Source organism: Eumetopias jubatus, unplaced genomic scaffold (assembly GCF_037043125.1).
Source record: "Eumetopias jubatus isolate StellerSeaLion01/CBP00866 unplaced genomic scaffold, mEumJub1_p1.0 scaffold_2, whole genome shotgun sequence".
NCBI lineage: Eukaryota > Metazoa > Chordata > Mammalia > Carnivora > Otariidae > Eumetopias > Eumetopias jubatus.
In genome coordinates, this window is record NW_028274808.1 from 197,324,160 (window position 1) to 197,343,053 (window position 18,894).

General features: G+C 52.3%; 2 protein-coding genes across 5 annotated transcripts in view; one reads left to right on the forward strand and one right to left on the reverse strand.

Moving 5' to 3' along the window:
• Nucleotides 1-1,286, reverse strand: part of EVC2 (EvC ciliary complex subunit 2) — a 128,499-nt gene extending 127,213 nt beyond the window's left edge. For both annotated transcript variants that reach the window (XM_088020882.1, XM_088020881.1), the window contains exon 1: nucleotides 1,086-1,286. In XM_088020882.1, coding sequence (XP_087877008.1) covers nucleotides 1,086-1,286 — 201 coding nt within the window. The remainder of the gene's footprint in view (nucleotides 1-1,085) is intronic.
• A 2,365-nt stretch (nucleotides 1,287-3,651) lies between these two features.
• The window catches only part of EVC (EvC ciliary complex subunit 1), a 62,578-nt gene continuing 47,335 nt past the window's right edge, over nucleotides 3,652-18,894 (forward strand). For all 3 annotated transcript variants that reach the window (XM_028089447.2, XM_028089441.2, XM_028089443.2), the window contains exons 1-4: nucleotides 3,652-3,825; nucleotides 9,762-9,884; nucleotides 15,744-15,827; nucleotides 17,899-18,131. In XM_028089447.2, coding sequence (XP_027945248.1) covers nucleotides 3,652-3,825; nucleotides 9,762-9,884; nucleotides 15,744-15,827; nucleotides 17,899-18,131 — 614 coding nt within the window. The remainder of the gene's footprint in view (nucleotides 3,826-9,761; nucleotides 9,885-15,743; nucleotides 15,828-17,898; nucleotides 18,132-18,894) is intronic.

The window sequence follows — 18,894 nt, forward strand, 5'->3', positions numbered from 1 at the left end:
AAATCTGGGGCCACAGAGGGAGGGGTGGATGGGAAGTGGATAATTTCAGCAACCAAGAGAGTGCAGTCAGGAAAACGCCAGCCAGTAATCCCAACTGTTCTTCTTCTCTCTTTTTTTTTAATTTTTGTCCTTCCTTTTTTATTACGAAATGTTTCATACATACAAAAGATGGCGTATAATGTATATGTAAATTATAACAAATAATAATAAGCCAACTTCTGGATACCTATCACCCAGCTGAAGAAGTAAAATATTACCAATATATCTTCGGACTCCCTCCCAAAAGCATTCCCCTTTTTTCTCAAAAGACATAATCAGTATTGTGAATGTGCTGATTTTTTTTAAAGCATTTAGAAAGCACGTACATGCATTTATTTGCAAAGATGTCAAACTAGGAATTAAGAGTACACTGGCACTTGGGAAACTGAGATTAGAATCTCCACCAACTGTAGGCACGATTAGCGATAGAGTGCCCTGTGAAGTGAAAAGAACTTAATTTAAATAGCATAAAAGCAAAGTGGGTTATAACCCACTACGGAAATAGGGGTATCTTAGGGTCATTACTGAAGTGACCAAGATTCACCAGTAGATAACTATAACTTTTAAGGGTCATAAAGAATATATAACTTAGGAACTGCTCATTTTTTCATATTATTTAGATTTCTTCTAACAACCGCTACACTCGAGGCGTGCTCAGCTCCGCAAACGCGGTGCCTAGGCCCACGCGCCTACCTCGCGCACCCACCCGCGGGGTAGACGCTGCAAAGGCTTACAGACTAGGAATCCGAGGCACAAGAAGTGAAGCGCCTGGCCTAGGTCACTGGGCTTTTAAGCTTCAGGGAGGGACTGGACCCGGGCGGCTGGCAAAGTCCAAGCCCGCGGCCAGCGCGCGGGGCTCCAGCTTTCCTGGGACTTGGAGGGCCCGAGCGCCAAACACTAAGGAACACGCGACGCATCCTACTCAGACCCTGCCCTCCCTCCCTCCGATAATCTCCCCAACTCGAAGGGGTCTCCCCGCCGCCGGTGTAGACGGAGCTCAGCCGCAGGAGTCCTCCAAGAGGAGACTGGTGGCGGGCCCTCCTTACCTGCGCAGTCCGCTCGGGCCCCGCCCCGGGAGCCGCGGGCGGATGCGGGAGGGGCTGCCCGCCGAGGGGGCGCCCGAGGAGTCCCCGGCCTGCGGGGTGCCAGCCTCGGCCCCCGGGCCCAGCGGGCAGCGCCAGGGCGGCAGCCAGGAGGCTCCAGGCCAGCACCCACGTGGCGCGCCCCGCGGCGCCCACCGAGCCCATCGCCCCTCCGGACCCGCGATCGCAAAGTGGCGGGCGCGCCGGAGTCGCCGGAGCTTCCGGACCCCAGGCCCGCCCCGCCGCGGAGCATGCTCAGTGCGAGCCGCCCTGGAAAGTTTTCTGGAACGGACTCCGGCATCTGGGGCTGGGGGGGCTGGGAGGGCGGGGAGGAGGCTGGGAGGGCGACGAGCGTGGGAGGGAGGGAGCGAGGCCGGAGCCACACTTGGGTTTGCTCGCGCCCCGCCCAGGGCCTCAGCTCCACCCGAATCAGATTCAGATCGGGTCGCTCCTCTGCTCCCAAAGATCTCAGGGCTTCCAAGTGCCGCTCCACTGATGCCTACGGAGTTCTCAGCTCAGAACCACCTCCTCCAGGAAGCCTTCCCTGACACACGCACACATCACAGCGGGCTGAGCCCAGAGTCTGCTCCAGACTCACCAGCCCCTTAATAGGGAACTGCGAAGCATCTGGAAAGGCAGAGCCATGTGTGCTGGACAGCCCAGAGGGGACAGGACGGCACAGACGGGCTGGGAGGGAGACCCGCAGATCAGGAGCCGGATCTCCCTCTCTATTGGATTTAGTTCAGGCCGCACTGGGCTCCTACTGCCTGAGCCCTTGCTGTGGAGCAGCCCCTGGACCTGCCCAGGTACCCAGACAGGTAGTCAGGCCAGCCACTGTGGGACATCTCTGGGGAACCGGAGAGAGGGGATTTCGTGTTTGGAGCCAGAAGGCTTGAATTCTCCGTGGGGGTAGGGTTGTGTGCCTTGCCAGGGGAGATAGATACTGGGAGGAGGCCAGGTAGAGCAGTTTCTCTGCTTCCTCCTGCTTCCGCTGAGTCCTCAGTGACCTGCTCCTTGGGGAGAAGGCTTCTCTCCTGCAGGGGGCAGCCTATCATGCAGTCTCAGGCCAGGAAGCCTGGCACCTGTCAGTTCCTTCTCCCTCCAACTCCTCCAAGGACACGCCCTCCCTAACTCAACATGGACAAGGCAGTGAGGTTTGAGACTCTCAAAATGTATTAGCCAGGCTTCCCACCAGAGGTACATTGCCCTGCGGGTACCTGGCAGAATGCCAGGAGTGAGACAAGGCCAAAGGCTAGATGCTAGCATATTGCTGGACCATCAGTTCTATTTGACATGGGTCATTTAAAGGATGATTTTAATATCCAAACAACTTTATAATAAAGTAAAAGGCAAAGAACCCTACATTTTTAAAACTAAATTCTGAATGTCCAAAGAAACATCCAGCATAAAAAGCAAGAACTTCGGGTTATTGTCCCATACACGTTATCAGAAGCCTTGGAGGTGCTTCAAAGGAAACATTTAAGCATCCCTGAGTAGCAGAGAGGGCGAGCCCTGAAGCCAGCAGGACACAGCTGTTAATACACCTGTCCCATCTCCTGGTTGCGAGACCTTGAATGAGCAACTTCTCTCTAGCTGTCCGTGTCTTCTATAAGAAGTCAGTCTGGATACTACCTCCCATCCTGCCCACCTGGAAGGTTGATGAGGTACTGATATAAAAACTAGAAACTTGAGATGGACATCCAGATGAAGGATACAAAAGCCCCCTGCTCTGTTGCCGTGGATCCCCGTGAAACTCCTGCCCTGGCCCTCATAGGGAATTGAGTTCCAAAGATGTGCGTGTGTTTGTGTTCACTGCTGTATCCCCAGGGCCCAGGACAAGAAAGAGCTAGCATCTAGTAGCTGCTCAGTAAATGTTTGCTAGAGGAAAGAACAGACGCTGAATTCATCTGGTTGTTTATCTCCCCACACAGCCCATGAGATCCCCAATGTCTGGACCTTGTCTGGTTCCTTGCGGGCCTGGTGCTGGCTCCATCAGCAGGTTCTCTGTAAAGGCTGGACCCTCATTAGGTCACTTAGCCGCTCTGACCCAGAGCTTCCTCACCGGGAAGATGAGCTCCCTCTCAGAGGGCTGTTGAAAAAGTTACTGACATCACCAGGCTAAATCTTACATGCTCCTCAATAAGCTTAACCGAGGAACACCCTCCCCCGTGGCTGCGGGACCCCCCCCCCCCCATTCCTCCGCGGGAAGCCAGAAAGCTCCTCTGGCTGAGCCGCGCGCCTCCCGCCAGGCATGCTCAGTGCAACCGCAGGCCCGGGCGGGGGCGGCTCGAAGTTTCGGGCGGACGACCCAGGCTCCTCCCTCCGGCGGGGCCGCGCCGGGAAGGGGGACCCGAGCAGGAGGAAGGAGAGCGCGCGGGCCGGAGGAATCGGCGGAGCGCGCCGCGCCCCTGCCCGCCCGGGCCGCGAGTCTGCTGTCGCCGAGCTGGCGGGGACGGGGCCCCCGGCGGCGGGCCCGGGCTGCGGGCGGCGGCAGGGGCGATGCGGCCGGCCCGCCGCCTGAGCGCCCCCGATGGCCCGCGACGCGGCGGCCTGCGAGAGCGACGCGCGGCTGCCGCTGGGCCGGGTCGCGGTGCGGCCGGCGCCCGGGCTGCTGGCCCCCGCCGTGCTGCTGGGCGCCGCGCTCGGCCTCGGCCTCGGCCTCTGGCTCGGCTGCCGCGCCGCCCGGCCGCGGCCGCGGCATCAGGTGGGTCGGCGGGGCTGGGGGCCTGGTGAGGTGCGCGCGCGCGGGCCTCCTGCGCCCAGTCGGCGCTCGAGCGAGATCGCGGGCGTCGCGAGCCCCGGGTCTTGCCCAGTCTTCCCCTCCAGCCCAGGAGCGAGCTGGAGACCGAGTCCAGAGGGGGGCGGTGGAGTGACAGGAGCGTACCGGCCTGGGGGGCCTCCAGAAGTGGCGGCTCTGTCCGACTCCGCTGTGCGACCGCAGACAGCCGCTAAAGCCCACCGAGGCCTCAGTCTTCTCATCTGGAGCCCCAAGGGTCCGGACTCGCCGCTGGCCGAGGGGCCCGGCTGAGCGCGGTGGACAGGAGGGCTGCGATCCCCACCCCTGTCCGTTCTGCTGCTTGCGGTGTGGGTTACCTAACTAGCCTCTCCAGTCCCAGCTGCCACCCTGGCATGCATTCGTGCCTTCATTCACTCTTTCCTCCCTGCAGTAAGAGTGTGATGAGCACCTCTGCCAGCCACAGTCCTGTGCAGGACAGACCCTGCCCTTGCTGCTGGAGGGTCACCGTCTCCAGAAAAAGCGAGATTTTAAGTGAACATTTGATTGTAGCACACCCTGGGGAGTTCGGTGCTTGCCAACTGTGTGCTGGGCGCTGAGCTAGACTCTGTGCCTGAATTATCTCATTGGATCCCCAGAACAGATTTGTGAGTTTGTTCTATTTAAGGACCCCATTTTGCTTTTGAGGAAACTGAGGCGCAGAGAGGTTCAGTGACTTGCCAAGGTGACAGATGTGTGTCTAAGCCCAGTCACTGTATTCTCCATGGGTGGCAGTGGTCACGGAAGGGGATTCATGGATGCTTCATGTGACCGTTGTTACAGAATAGGATGTTGTGTGGAGATGGTGGGCATACAGCGGGCATTTGATCCGTGTGGTGTGATCACTGTCTTGGGTCCTTGCCGCTTTGACCTCTTTGAGGGATGAAGTCTGGTAGGATCTGAGATGCAGTGTGTGGTCTTGTTCCCTGCATTCCTGGCCCATGTGAGAAGGAGACAAGTCCAGCAGATGGCTGCTGACGTTGGGGGAGTGTGTTGCTGGAAAGGCGTGATAAAGGTTGAACGCAACTAATATAGTGCGAGATGCTTGTAGGTCAGTTTGAGATTGTCACATCCCTCTGGCAGTTAAGGGACACTGAGAGACACTGGCTTCTTGTGTTTAGAGGGAAGTAACACGTGCACAACCTTTGCTGGGTGCCCTGTTCCGAGCTGAGTGTTTGTGGACTTTGGTTTCTCTATTCCCGCCCCAAACCCCTGAGTCGGAGAGCTGTCATTATCCTCACTTGCCAGGGAAGGAAGTCCAGGCTCCCCAACCATGTTCTTGGTCCAGGGGCATGTGATGAATAAAGAGCAGGGCTGGATTTCAACCCCAGTCTGTCCGAACCCCTAAATCAGAGCTTTTAGTCCTCTGCCATCTGGTGATGTAACAGGTAGTACCTGTCTTAGTCTGTTCGGACTGCTGTAAGAAAAGTACCACACACTGTGTGACTTAGAAACAACAGAAGCTTCTTTCTCACAGTGCTGGAGGCCGGAAGTCAATATCAGGTGCCACCACGTCTGAGTTCTGGCGAGGGCCCGCTTCTGGGTTGTAGACTTCTCCCTGTGTCCGCAGAGTGTAGAAGGGTCAGGGAATCTCTGGGACCTCTTTTGTAAGGAGGACTCCACCCCCAGGACCTAATCACCTCCTAAAGGCCCCACCTCCAGATACCGTCACCTTGGGAGTTGGGATTTCAACCTACGCATGGGGAGTGGGACGCACACCTTCAGACCATGGTGGTGGCCCATGTCACAGCTGAGTCAGCTGAGGCTTACAGGGGTTAACCAAACTATCTGAGATTGGGCCGCTGGTCAGTAAGGGCTGCACTAGTCCAGTTGAAGGTAATGGTGGCTCAGACCAGGGCAGTAGCCATAGAGGGGGCTCTGGCCCCAGGGTCTGGTTGCCGGGATTTTCTCATGATTTGGCTGGGACCTTGGCAACAGCCTTCTTTCTAAGTGGACTCCTTTCCTCCTCTCTTCCTTAAGTCTCTTTTCCTAGCGTAAGGAAACGGTGCATAAGGTGGTTGCCTTTCCCCGGGGCATCCAGCCAAACGCAAGGTGCCGTGCACCCCCTGCATCCTGTTTTCCAGCCCCCCAGCCTCTCCTTGCTCCCCTGATGCCTCTCTGCTTCTGCACATCCATTCTGTCTGCTTGCAGTGACCTTTCTCTGCTTGCCCGCTCATCCTTCAGATGCAGAGAGAAGCCCTTCCGGGCTGGATGAGGTACTTCTTCCCTCGAGCACCCTGGGATCTCTGTTCTCCTCTGGTCCACATCACCCAGCTCGTAATTGTGTGTTGCGCCACTTTCTTTTTGTTGCTTTTTTTTTCTTTTGTTTTTATTTCATCATTAAAACTTTATATTTGCATCGACGTTATACATGCACATCAAGTGTTCATTTATTGGCAGCAACGCCACTGTCCACTCGCCACTTCCCAGAAGCCACCTCGTCTAGCTCTTTCAGCCGGCTCTTTGGTCATTTATTTCCCCTTTGTAAATAACCTGCTTACCTGGCTGTCCCTTGCATTTTTCGCTTTCGGCATAGCACTGACTTCCCACTGTGGACTGGGGAGACGTTCAGCTCTCTTTTCTCCTCCCTGTGCACACCCACCCACCAGCCACCACCGCCCCCCGCCCCGCCCCCTTGTGGCCATAGGGCAATTTTGGTTAAATCAGTATTCAGTGTTTCCTTTCTTATGATTCTGTAAGCAATTTTCACTGTAAGTCAAGGATCAGCTATGATTATGATTATTTTCCTTTTTGTCACTGCATTTTGTTTTCTCTGAAATTAATAGTTACCCAGGGCTTTTTTCCCCCCATTGGCTCATATTTTGTGTACTTGCTCATTTAACGCTGGCTTCCCCTCCATTTCTATGCATTTTTTTGAGACATTTGAAGGCATTATTTGATCAATTTTATCTTCTTGCAAAACACCTCTCCAGAAAACCTCTCGCCTGCTCCAGTCTGAGTTGGTTGCTCTCTGGACCGCTGCTTCTCTCGTTTGGACCAGACCAGCAGCACCAGCAGCAGCCGGGGGAGCTTGTTAGAAATGCTAATTCTTGGGCCCCACCCCAGACTCACTGATGAGAATCTTTGCAGGTGGGGCCGGCAAGCTGTGTTTAAGGAGCCCCTCCAGTGATGTTTTATGTTCTTAAACCTTCGAAAAGCAGCTGGCGTAGACTTTCGCTGTCACCAGTGGGACCTCTCAGGGCCAATCACCCTGGAACTTTGTCACCTCCCCAGCGTTGCACCCGCTTTCGGGGGTCCCCTCCACTCTCTTTCTGGGATCATTTCCTCCTTTGGGTGGAGCACGGCCTCCAGGATCTTCCTGAGAAAGAGATGGAGGGGAGTGTTTTTAAGAACTTCTGTGTCTGAAAGTATCTGTGCCCTTCTGTCGTTATTCTCAACTTCGTGAGAGTAGTTAGGTCATAGAATTCCAGGTTGGAAATAATTTTCCCCCAGAATTTTGAAGGCATTTTTTCCATTGTCTTCCAACTGCCATGGTGGATGTGGAGAAATAGGATTTTGTTCTGATTCCCGATAACTTTGTTTTGTTCCCTGTGGAATCTGGAAGCATCTCTTCTTTGTTCCCAGCATAGGAAGCACACCAGGACGGGGGTTGGTGGCGGTCGATCGCCCTCCTTGGGCCGTGCATCCAGGAAGCCCTTTCAGTGTGCAAACTCACTCTCTTGAGTTCCTTGATGATTCTTTTCCTTTTATATATTCTGTTGTTTCTTTCGGGAACTCGTCTCATGTTTTGGTTAAATTGGACCACCAATTGCCTTCCTTCTCTCCTGTTTTCCATCTCTTTTTCTTTTTACGCCATTTTTGGAAGGCTTTTCTCAACAACACTTGTGTCAAGATTTTCACGTTTTTCATTTTTGAGTCCCCTGTTCTGTCCTCAGAACGTCCTATGTTTCTGCTGCCCTGTTCTTATTTTGTGAGTGTAACATCTTCTCTTGGCTCTCTGAGGATGTTATAATTGTTTATTTGTTTTAATAAACAACTGTTCCCTACACAGTGTCTGTTTCCAGCTTGCTTTTTCCTTTTGTTTGTTTGGGGGTTTCTCTTTCATATCACAGTCTGTCCTCAAGTGGCTGGTGACCCTTGGCTTCCTGGTTACTTTTAACTGGGGAACAAAATAACACTGCTCCTCCATGGGATAGATGAGGTTTATGCTGGAGTCTCTACTGCAGGATGATCTGATTGGGTCCTTCCCTGCAGAACCCCTGTAGTGGTCAGCTGTAACCGCTAAACAAACAATCCCTAAATCCTTGGCTTCGTCATCTGCCCCCCTCCACTGCGCCCCAGACTGGTGTAGCCACAAGGCCTTCCCTGGGCATGCTGTGCATGGTCCTGCCACAGGGCCTTTGCACTTGCTGTGCCCGCTCCTGGAAAGCTTGTCCCTCACATATCTGAATGGCTCGCTCTCTCACTTCCTTCACATTTCTTCTCAAACGCCACCTTGCCCAAGAGGCCTCCCCTTCCATTCTCCTGCCCTGCATCACCTTTCTCTCTTAACACTTACCACCGCTGACTTACTACATATTTATTTACATCTCTCTTCTGTCGCTGGACTGTAAACTCCATGAAGGCAGGGGCTTTGTTTATTTTGTTCATTACTCCATTCCCGGTGACTAGAATAAGCCTTGATGCTTCGGGCTGCTTCGTAACAGTTGCTAGCTAATTCCATGACAAACTGGCAATGTTTCTTCAGTGTAAAGATTATATCCGTGAGCACCATAAGAGGGGCTTGATCAGGGTCTCTGGCATAATGGGATTTCAAGTACCGTTGGTCATTATGATCTACAGAATCATGGCAAACAGAGAATTAGCAAACACTGAATCGTTGCTCCTAGGAGAAACACAGGGCTAGGTTTCTGCAAGACTCTGGCCACAACATCTTCATTAACCGGCCAATACATAACCTTGTTTGATGTGTGTTTCTGTATAAAGACACCCTATTTAATACAAATTGTTGATGCATGAACGGTGAACGCACAGCCAATGGCACAACATAACTCATGCTTGAATGAGGCTTATCCAACACACATTTTCTCCATGAGGGGCACGCCAGCCTGCTTGCCCTTAGGAACACCGCACGGCACTTAGCACGACACTTAAGGGTCATTTTAAAACAACTATGTCAGCAACGGAAAGCACAGACATGTGGGAGAAGAAGGGCATTCACAGAACACGAAAGGGACCCTGGTCTGCGGTAGGAGAGCTGACTCAGGAAGGCAGGGTGTCACCTTGCAGGCTCTCTGTTGGACACAGCACGGCAGGCAGCTTGAATTTTCACCACTCTGCCCATGCCCAGGGATGACCTCAAAAGCACCACAAGTGTTGATTTGGGGAGGTTACAGATAAATTTCGACAAGTAAGCAAATTTACAAATGCAGACTCTACCATTACCAAGGATCAACCGTGGTTCACAATACAAACCATTCTATAATTTAAGGGTACTTAAAATATTTTCTTGAAATCATCTGATGGCATTATGGGAAATAACAGGAAAATGAATATTTATGTGCCATTTCCCGTGTTCAGCTGTTACCCCGGGGAGCTCACAGGCTACCAAGGGCCCCCAACCCAGAAGAACAGTAGAGTGACCTTTGATCCAAGTATGACCTCCAGGTCCGGAGGACATCCTGAGGCAGGGAACCCGGGGGCTTCTCAGGAAGCTGACGCCTGGACAGTCTCGAAGCCTGTGTGGCTGACCCCAGGAGGGGTAGGAGGCGTGACGCTGCGCGCAGAGAGCCAGGCAGAGACACAGAGATGAGCACACGTCGGGTGGGGGGTTGATGGCCTGAGTCCCAGGGGCACTAGGCTGACCAGCTTTATGTGTTCTCCCCACCCGCACCTTTGGATTTTAGAAAGACGATGCTCAGAGTCTGCTCAAGAATTTAGAGTCTCATGTACCGGACCCCTCAGAAACCGGCTCCCCATCCAGAAGGAGGAGGAGAGAAGCCCAGATGACAAAGGAGGAGGCTATGGACGTAAGCTGCATGTTTGGGTTTATTTGCCAAGTCATGTGTTGGGTGTCCTGTGTCCCACTTGGCAGTGCAGATGCCATCCAGGTGAGCCTCTGACAGATTTCCTGTCCCAGTTGGCTTCTTTTCTGCCGTATAATTTACATGTGGCAAAATGCACAAATTTGAAGTTTATAGTTGGGTAAGTATATACATCCTTGTAACCAAAACCCCAATCTGGAACATTCCATCACCCCCAGAAAGTTCTCCAGTGCCCCTTTCTGGTTTACCCTCCTGCATCTCCCCCCACCCCCCGCCCTGCCCCTTTCAGAAGTAGGCACTGCTGTGATTTCTATCACCAGGGTGGTTTTGCTCTTCTAGAATTTCACATCAGTGGGATCGTGTGCTTGCTTGTGTTGGCATTGCCTCAGCATCCTGCCTTGGAGACTCACCATATTGTTGTACATATCAATAATTTATCCCTTCTAATTGCTCAGTCCACTGCGGAGATAGAGCACAGAGTGGGTTGTTTCCCGTGTTTGGCTATCCTGAATAGGGCTTCTGTGAATGTTTGTGTATAAGTTTGTTTTCATTTCATGTTATTTCCCTTAAGTGAATGTTAAGTAAATATCCAGGAGTGAGGGCTCTGGGCCTCTTTAGGGACATGTTAAAGGTGGATTCTCCCTGGTCCTTCCTCAATGGCCCCCACTCTGTCCAGCCTGAGCCCGCCCATAGAGTATCACTTTGTGTGTGAGCTCCGCGGAGAAAGAGAGTGTTTCTTCCAAAGGTGTGCTATTTCTAGACACTTCGTGCTCCCCAGAAAGTTCCATGGATCCTAGTCATTTAACCTCAATTGCCCAAAGGTAAATATAGATATTTAGGTAGGTAGATAGGTAGATAGACAGACAGAGAGCTAGAGGGTTCCTGAGAAAAGGGGAAAGGTTTTTATTTGTTTTTTGGTTTTTCGGGGCTTTTTTTTTTTCTTAGCACTTACTGAGTGCCAGGCATTTTCCCATGTGTCACTTTTCAGTGATGTGAACACGCGTGTGAATCACCCCATACACCTCTCTCAGCAGCCCCATGAGGTAGATCTTATTTATATCCCCTTCTCGACGATTCCCTCACACAGTCCAGTGGAAAGATTAGCTGCCCTCATAGGGCTGGCATGGGGAGCCGGACCTGGAGCTGGAGCGAGCCCCTGGCACGCAGGTGCTGTGTGTCCAGCCTGTGTCCCTGCCTCTCTGGTCCCAAGTGCTTGTCTCTCCCCATGTGTCTTCATGTGTGTGTATCAGGGCGGCTCTCTAGGTCCCTCTCTCTCATTTCTCTCTCTGCGTGCATCTCTGTGTGACTGTGTGACAGGTGGGTGCGTGATATCTCTCTTTCCCTCATCTATCTCCCTCTGTCCCTATCACCCTGTGTTATCAAAACCCTGCTCACACCAGTGAAAATATACGGCTACACAAAAACCTGTACACTGTGTTCATACAGCCCTCTTTGGCCAAAATGTGGAAACTCAAGTGTCCATCAGCTGATGAATGGTTCAACAGAATGTGTTCTGTCCACACAATGCAATGCTCTTGGGCCATAAGAAGGAAAGAAATCCTGAAACACGTTACAGCATGAAGGGACGCTGAAAATATAATGCTAACTGAAAGAAGCCGGTCCCGAAAGACCACATACTGCAGGATTCTATTCATATGGAATGTCTGCAACAGGTACATCAACAGAGACAGAAAGGAGGCTGCTGGGCACTTGGGGAGGGGGTGAGAGAGATGATAGCTAACGGGTATGGAGTTTCTTTCTGAGATGATAAGAGTGTTCCAAAACTGATCGTAGGAATAGTTGCACATGTCTGTGAATATACTGAAAATTACTAAATTGCATGCTTCACATGGTTGAATTGCATGAATACAACCCTGCTCACGCAGAGGGTGGCCTTGGAGTACTCGGTGAAAACACACTGGCTCAGGGGCCCTGGCGCCTGGCTCCCAGGAACCGAGCCCTGTCACCTGTTTGCTGTGTGATGCTGGGCAAGAGACATAACCTGTCTGAGCCTCCGGTTTCTCAGCTTCATGATGACAGTAATGAGGCTTGCCCGAGGGTCACCCATCGGTGAACTCCATGAACATTCCGGCTACAGGACAAGTGTTCATCGGTGTCTCCAGGGGAGCCAAGTCCTTGTACCTCTCTGGAAGGTTCGCTCATGTTTCTACCTGGTAATGTTTTACATGTTAACCATTTAGCAATGCCAGACGATGCCTACGATCAAGCTAATCATTGCCAAGAGCCGAGTTAAAGATCTGCCTCTTCCAGGGACTGGCTTGCCAAAATGCCCTGCCTTCTGCAGACCAAGCTTGTCAGGGAATGTTCGCCAGGGCTCATTCTGACAGGGTGAGCTGAACTCTAACTTCGACGTCCCGGAATGCACGGAAAACCAAGGCATTTGTGGTTCGCACCACTCCTTGCCTGAACTTTATTTTGATGAATAGCTCACGTCAAGTCAAAAACAAACAGAAAATTCCAGAAGGTTCTTCAGCGTGCCACGGCACAGCCTTGGTTCTCCTCATGCCGTCCTTTGGTTCTGGAGGAGGGCGAAGGGTCAGCTCCTCTGTGACGCCGCCGTACACTCACTGAAGGGACACCTCTACGTCGGTGAGCGAAACGCCTTTTCTTTTCTGGCAATTATGCTTTCACTAATTTTCTGAAAAATTGCATTGCTCCAGCTGAAGAAGTTTTATGTGGTAGGCTCGCACGACAACCAATTTTCTGTATAATTGTATTGCTACGGTTGAGAAGATTATCAGAATTTGGAAGGCATCTGAACTTAATAAGAAAAGCTATAAAAAAAAACAAAAAAAAAAAACAACAACAACAACAAAAACTAAAAACAGCAGAAGTCTATTCACTCCTGGATTCCATATGCCGAGCGCTTCCAGGTCCTTCATCCTGACAAACACCATGACTGTCAAAATGCTAGTCCTCAGTCCTCGAGGGGCTTGCAGTCTGCAGGTGGATGGGCCGGAAACACACATGCGTTCACAGGCTCCCCAAATAGCCACAGTAACCTGTCACCTAAGCTTATGCTTCGACGTGCATCCTGGGTTCTGCTTCCAGACGTCCCAGGTAGACCCCAGCATCTCCATCCGGTGCTTCTAATTATGTTTTCCACATTAAGTGCAGTTTTTGCTTTCTATCTCTGCTGCAGGGCAGGGACTGTGTCTTCCTCTCATTTTGCACTTCTTCCATGCTGTGTTTTCTTTTCACCTCTGTTTGTAAGAAGTTTAGAAAATCACGGTGCCCTCTGCTTTCCTAGCTTTTCTTGAGCAGGTGAGTCCCTGCTCAAGATTGAAATATCTTAATCACATTTTAATTAGACGCACCTCCCCCTTTTCATTTTGTATTGGGCCCCACAAATTATATAACCTGTTCTGAAATCAGCCTTTTCGATCTTACTGCTATCCTTTGATTTTGTACCCACACGGCTTCAAGCAGAGATTGGGGCTGGATGCTGGGGGCTGGGACAGGCCGTGCTCTGCTCCTCGGATCACAGGGCTGCCAGGAAGGGGTTGATGCTGGCGGTGATGGAGGTTTCAGGTTTAAAAGATCATCCGATTGCCATGTAGAGAATGCATTGGAAGGTGTTAACCTTTGAGCCTCACTCCATGAAATAGGGATGATGGAAATAGTACGGACCTCCCCAGGCTGACTGTTGTGTGATAATTAAATGAGCAAGAGTGCATAAAGAGCCCAGCACACAGTAGGCGCTCGGTGCACAGATGGGAGCCAGCTTGGAGGCTGTGGCAGCCTTATGGTGGTAGCTCAGGACAGTGTGATGGGTCCAAGTGACATTTAGGAGTCCAAGCTGGTGGGCTTTGTGGTTGATTTGACATGGCAGTTTGGGGTGTGGGAGCGACAAAGTATCTTGGGATCTGACCTGTGTTCCTGGAGAATGGTGAGGCCAGTCCAGGGGTCTTCTCCACTGAACACCCAATTTCCTGTTTAACTTCCTGGCTCTCACCCCTGTTCTTATTTGCATGATGTTGAAGGAGACAGAAAGATGTCAGCTAAAGAGGAGGGACTCTGGATTCAGGGAATCTGAGCTCAAATCCCATTCTGGCATTTATTAGCTGTGTGACCTTGGGCTCACGGCTTAACTGCTCTGTGTCACATCTCCCCCTCTGGGATCTGGAGACAGTAGCCTTCGGAAGTGGAAGGAGGTGGCACGTGTCAGTGGTCTGACCCATTCTTGTCATCTAAGTCTGTTTTTGTGAGTCATTAAGTACAGATGGAAATGACAAAGCCCTGCCCTCACCATGTGGCCTTCATCCCCCCCCTGCCCAGAAGGGCATCTTGGTGAAACCCGCTCTGGAGACACCCGGGGACCACACTGCTGGCTCGGTTAGGTGCTGGGTCAATGCCTGCATCATGAGGAAATGATAAATCCTTCTGTATCCCCCATGGTAGGGTATCTCATTCCAAGTTGGCAACTGGCAATCAGTCATTTGTTACAGAGTTTTTTTATTTTCAGAAAGGTGTAGTTGAGAAGTATCAAGGTAGATGTGGGTGTAGTGTTAGCCCATCAGCCAGCTCAGAACCAGTAAGTAGAAATTTCTCGTGGTCTGGAGTGCCAGGCTCCTGACTGGTCTGCCTGTTCGCCATCATCCCCTGCAGGTTGTTTCCAAAACATTTATCCAGCACCCACCTAGCGAGGTGCAGGGGGCACCCCTGGCAGGAGAGAGACCCAGAAAGGATGTGGGGATGTAGAGCAGTATGAAGAGATCGATCAGCTGTGGACAGAGAAGACTCCCCGGAGACGCGGCTCCTTCCTGTCATTCCTTAGAGCTGCCTATTGCTTCACTTCTGTTCCGTTCCAGCTACTTTCCTGGGTGCTTTATCTATGCAATCCTGGCGGGGGGTGGTGGATACGGTACCTGTTTTCTGTCTGGGAAGACTGAGGCTCAGAGAGAAGTGAAAAGACTTGCCCAACCACTTTTCATTTAAGGGTCTGATCCAGAGTCTTGCATGAATATTGCCATGTGGAAGTGTTTACACCTTTGGCAATGCTAAAACTGTTCTGTTTCTTTTTCCACTAAAAGGTGGGTCACAATTTTTAGGAAAACTTGTTAATTATTGCTATGTTATTTAAATACTTATTTCTTCTAAAGCTGAAGATTTAGAATTAAATAAGGAATGTACTATATAACATCTGTCTGTCCATCACCCATCCATTTATCCATCCACCTTTCCATCATCCTCCCATCCATCCATCCACCCATTTGTCCATCTGTCCATCCATCCATCCATCTCTCCATCTACCCATCTGCCAATTCTTCCATCCATCCATCCACCCACCTGCCCATCCATTTTCCCATCCACCCGTGTGTCCATCCATCCATCCATCCATCCATCCATCCATCCATCCACCCATTTGTCCACCCATCCATCCACCTCTCCATTTACCTATCCACTCATCCATCCATCCATCCACCTGCCCATCCATTTTCCTGTCCATGCATCCATCCCTCCCTCCCTCCATCCCTCCCTCCATCCATCCATCCATCCATCCATGCATCCATCCATCCCTCCCTCCCTCCCTCCCTCCATCCATCCATCCATGCATCCATCCATCCATCCATCCATCCATCCCTCCCTCCCTCCCTCCCTCCATCCATCCATCCCTCCCTCCCTGCATCCCTGCGTCCCTCCATCCCTCCACCCTTTCACCCAGCCACCTAGCAAGTGAACACCTACTTGGATCTAAATGTGCCTGCTATGGTCCCTTCCTGAGGCCACTGTTACAAATGGGATGTGACAGTTCGGTAACTCTTAGTGGTTTATCCTTCCTTTTACAGAAAGCGCCCCATGTCATTTGTTCTTCCTTCCCAGGAATGTGAGCCAGCTTTCAACAGCAACATCACAGCATTTGCTCTGAAGGCAAAAGTCATCTATCCCATCAATCAGAAGTTCCGGGTGAGAGTCCTCAGCTCCGTCTGAGAAATGCGATTACTCAGTAAGGTGCTAGAGATTGGGGCAGGAGTAGGCAGATGAAGTATGTGATTTTTGGTCCTGTCTGGGGGGGTTTTACAGCAAGTCCTTTTAATAGGGATAATTTTGAGGCTTTGTGATGGAGCAAAACTTTAGGATGAATCCACTTGATGACAGCGTTGTCAGGGACAGGGTATAGCAAGGTATCCCCAGGAACAGCAGGTGACGGCACAGTTGGGCAGTGTCCTGCTGTTCTAGGCTAATACAAACACGGGCATGGACACAGTTACTAGGCTTGCTCCTCACTCACACATCCCCCTCCCACCTTATTGAACACGTCCTGCGGGGGCTGGCACAGTGCTAAGCATTTGTCACGTGTTAGGCATTTCATATAAGGTAAATCATACAGTTATTGCCTCTTTGTGCATGAGGAAACTGAGGCCCAGAGAGGCTAATGACCTGCCCGAGGTCACCTGGCTGCAGGTCTTACAGCTGAAGCCGGGAATTCACACCAGTGGTCAGGGGTTTTGCAGGGATCAGCAGATCCCCTGGTGTTTCCAGGGGCCATTGACCTGTGAGAGTCTCCAAAAAGGAAAGAGTCCCTGGCCCAGTACTGGAGAGAAATGCAACCCACTCTCCTGCCCATAAAGAGGAGTCACACAGACTCCATCTTAATTCCCACCTCGACCATTTTCTGTGGGCCATTTCCTGACTCAGCCTCCGTTTCTTCATCTGGAAAGGGGGCCGCTGGGCCCTCCTGCCTCCCCCGGTTGTTTGGGGGTCAAATGATAATAGACATAGGGCTTAGCGTAGCGTGTGACATCTGAGCACTCAGTATTTGTTCGTTTTTTTTTTTTTTCAATGATTATTTGCTTTTGAAGACAGCTGGAGCCAGGCTCTGCAAAGTCCTGCACCAAAGAAATGATTTCGCCTCACTTAACACAGACTTTCCCGAATTAATTTTTCTGCGGAACCCTTACTTACAGGGAGCAGTAACTGGAACTGTTCCCAGGAACGCACATTGGAAACTGCTCCCCGCACTTAGCTATCTGGTGGGCGGTTGAAGGGGCCAAACTCCCAGAGCAGGGGCGTGATTCATCATCCACAGCCCTGGCCAGGCAGGCTCCTGGTGAGCACTAGGGTAATCCAGGGGTCAGGACAGCATCGTCCTCACCCTGGAGGCCCTCATGGTCTGGGCAGAGCCGGTAGGATGGTGTGTGAGCCCAGGCAAGACAGAAATGACCAGAGGCCTGCAGAGGCCTGCGGAAGCCTGCATGGGCTGGGAAGGACTATGGGTCTGTGTCTCGGGGGAGGGATGCTTCCACCCAGCAGGCAGTGAGCGAGGGCTGTTCCAGCAGGGGGACCAGAGTCTGGAAAGGCCCAGAAGTCTGAAAAGGCCCAGAAGTCTGAAATGACAGGGGAGGTTTGGAGCTGGCAGCCAGCTCAGGACTGCTTGGGCAGGCACATCCTGGAGCAGCAAGACAGGCTGGACAGAGGTGGCAATGGACAGCTGATGGACCCTCCAGCCGCGCTAGGCACTGGGCTGTCACCTCGCGTGGTCACAGCAGTGCATGGGGCTTGAGCTCCTTGATAAGGAGCTTTGGGCCTATCCAAGGGCAGTGGGGAGCCACCTTGAAGGCCTGGGGTCGGGAGGGTGATGCCGAGGTCAGTGTAGATGGGGAAGAGCTAGGTGGTCAGCGGGTTGGCAGACAGAGCACACCCAGGGGTCTGAGCCAGTGGCGGGAGAGGGAGGGGGGCAGGCGGCCTGCTGCGGAGGTCAGAGTTGGCAGCCGAGTGTGGGGTGCAGGTGGGCCACCGGGGAACAGACCCAGGCTAACAGCTAAGGGGTAGGAGCCTGTTGCACAGAGGCTGGTCTCCTGGGGACAAGAGCCATGACATGGGTCCCTGGGGCGTGGATGTGACCCTGGGGGAGAAGCTCTACCTGTTCACTCCTCCCCTCCCAGTTTGCCTCCACCTGGCCTTCCTGGTGGAATTACTGAAGCAAAGTCACAATAGGCCCCACGGACTGAGTGTGGTTTCTCTCCCGTCACCCCAGCCTCTGGCCGATGGTTCCTCCAACCCTTCCCTGCACGAAAACTTAAAGCAGACTGTCTTGCCAAACCAGCCTGTGGAGGCTTCCCCCTCCAGCAGCCTGGGGAGCCTGAGCCAGGCTGAGAAAGAGGACTGCAGCTCCTCGTCCAGCATCCGCTCGGCCACCAGCTACGACAGGTTCCTGAGCCGCACCTTTGTCCGGGCCAGCAGCTTCCCCGAGGCACTGATCTGTGAGAGGTAAGGAGGGGGAGGCGTGGGGAAGCCGCCCAATGGACCCTGTCTCTGTCAGTGTTGGGAATGGAGGCCCAGACAGGTTAGGCAAGTCAGCCACGGACATACAGTCATGCAGTGTCCGAGCTGGAGCTCCCCAGCTACCGTGGTGGTGTTGGCCAACGTGGGGGTTATGGAGCCAGGCCTGAGCCCTGGGGAGAGACCCATTAGGGGGCCTCACTGAATCCCTGACGTGCCCTGGGCCCTGCATAAAAGCAGCTAGCACTGATTAGGTGCCTTCTGTGTACCAGGCAGAGTGCCGAGCACTTTGCAGGGATTAATTATCTCATGAGTATGACCGGATCTGTCTTTTTCAGTGCAGTGTCCCCACTGCACAGCAGGAGCCTGGGACAGGTTCAGTGACAGATGAAAAGAAATGAATCCATCAATGAATTAATTCCTATGAATGACCCTATGCAGTAGGTGCTATTATTGCCCTCATTTTACAAAGAATAAAAGGAGACAGAGAGGCTGAGTAGCTTGCCCAAGGTCACACAGGAGGTGAGTGATGGAGTCGGGTTTGGCTTATCGCCAAAGTCCATGCTCTAAATCACCAAACCACTCAGCACACTGGAGAGGCCCAAGAAACTGAATCGGCACATCTGTGCATCAGTCCTCAGACCTCTCTGCTCTGTGAAGTTTGGTGAGTCCAAGTGGCCCTTCCTTGGTGAGATGAACCAGACCCAACCTCGGCTCAGGGCTGTGGAAGGAGAGGGCCCAGACCCCGAGC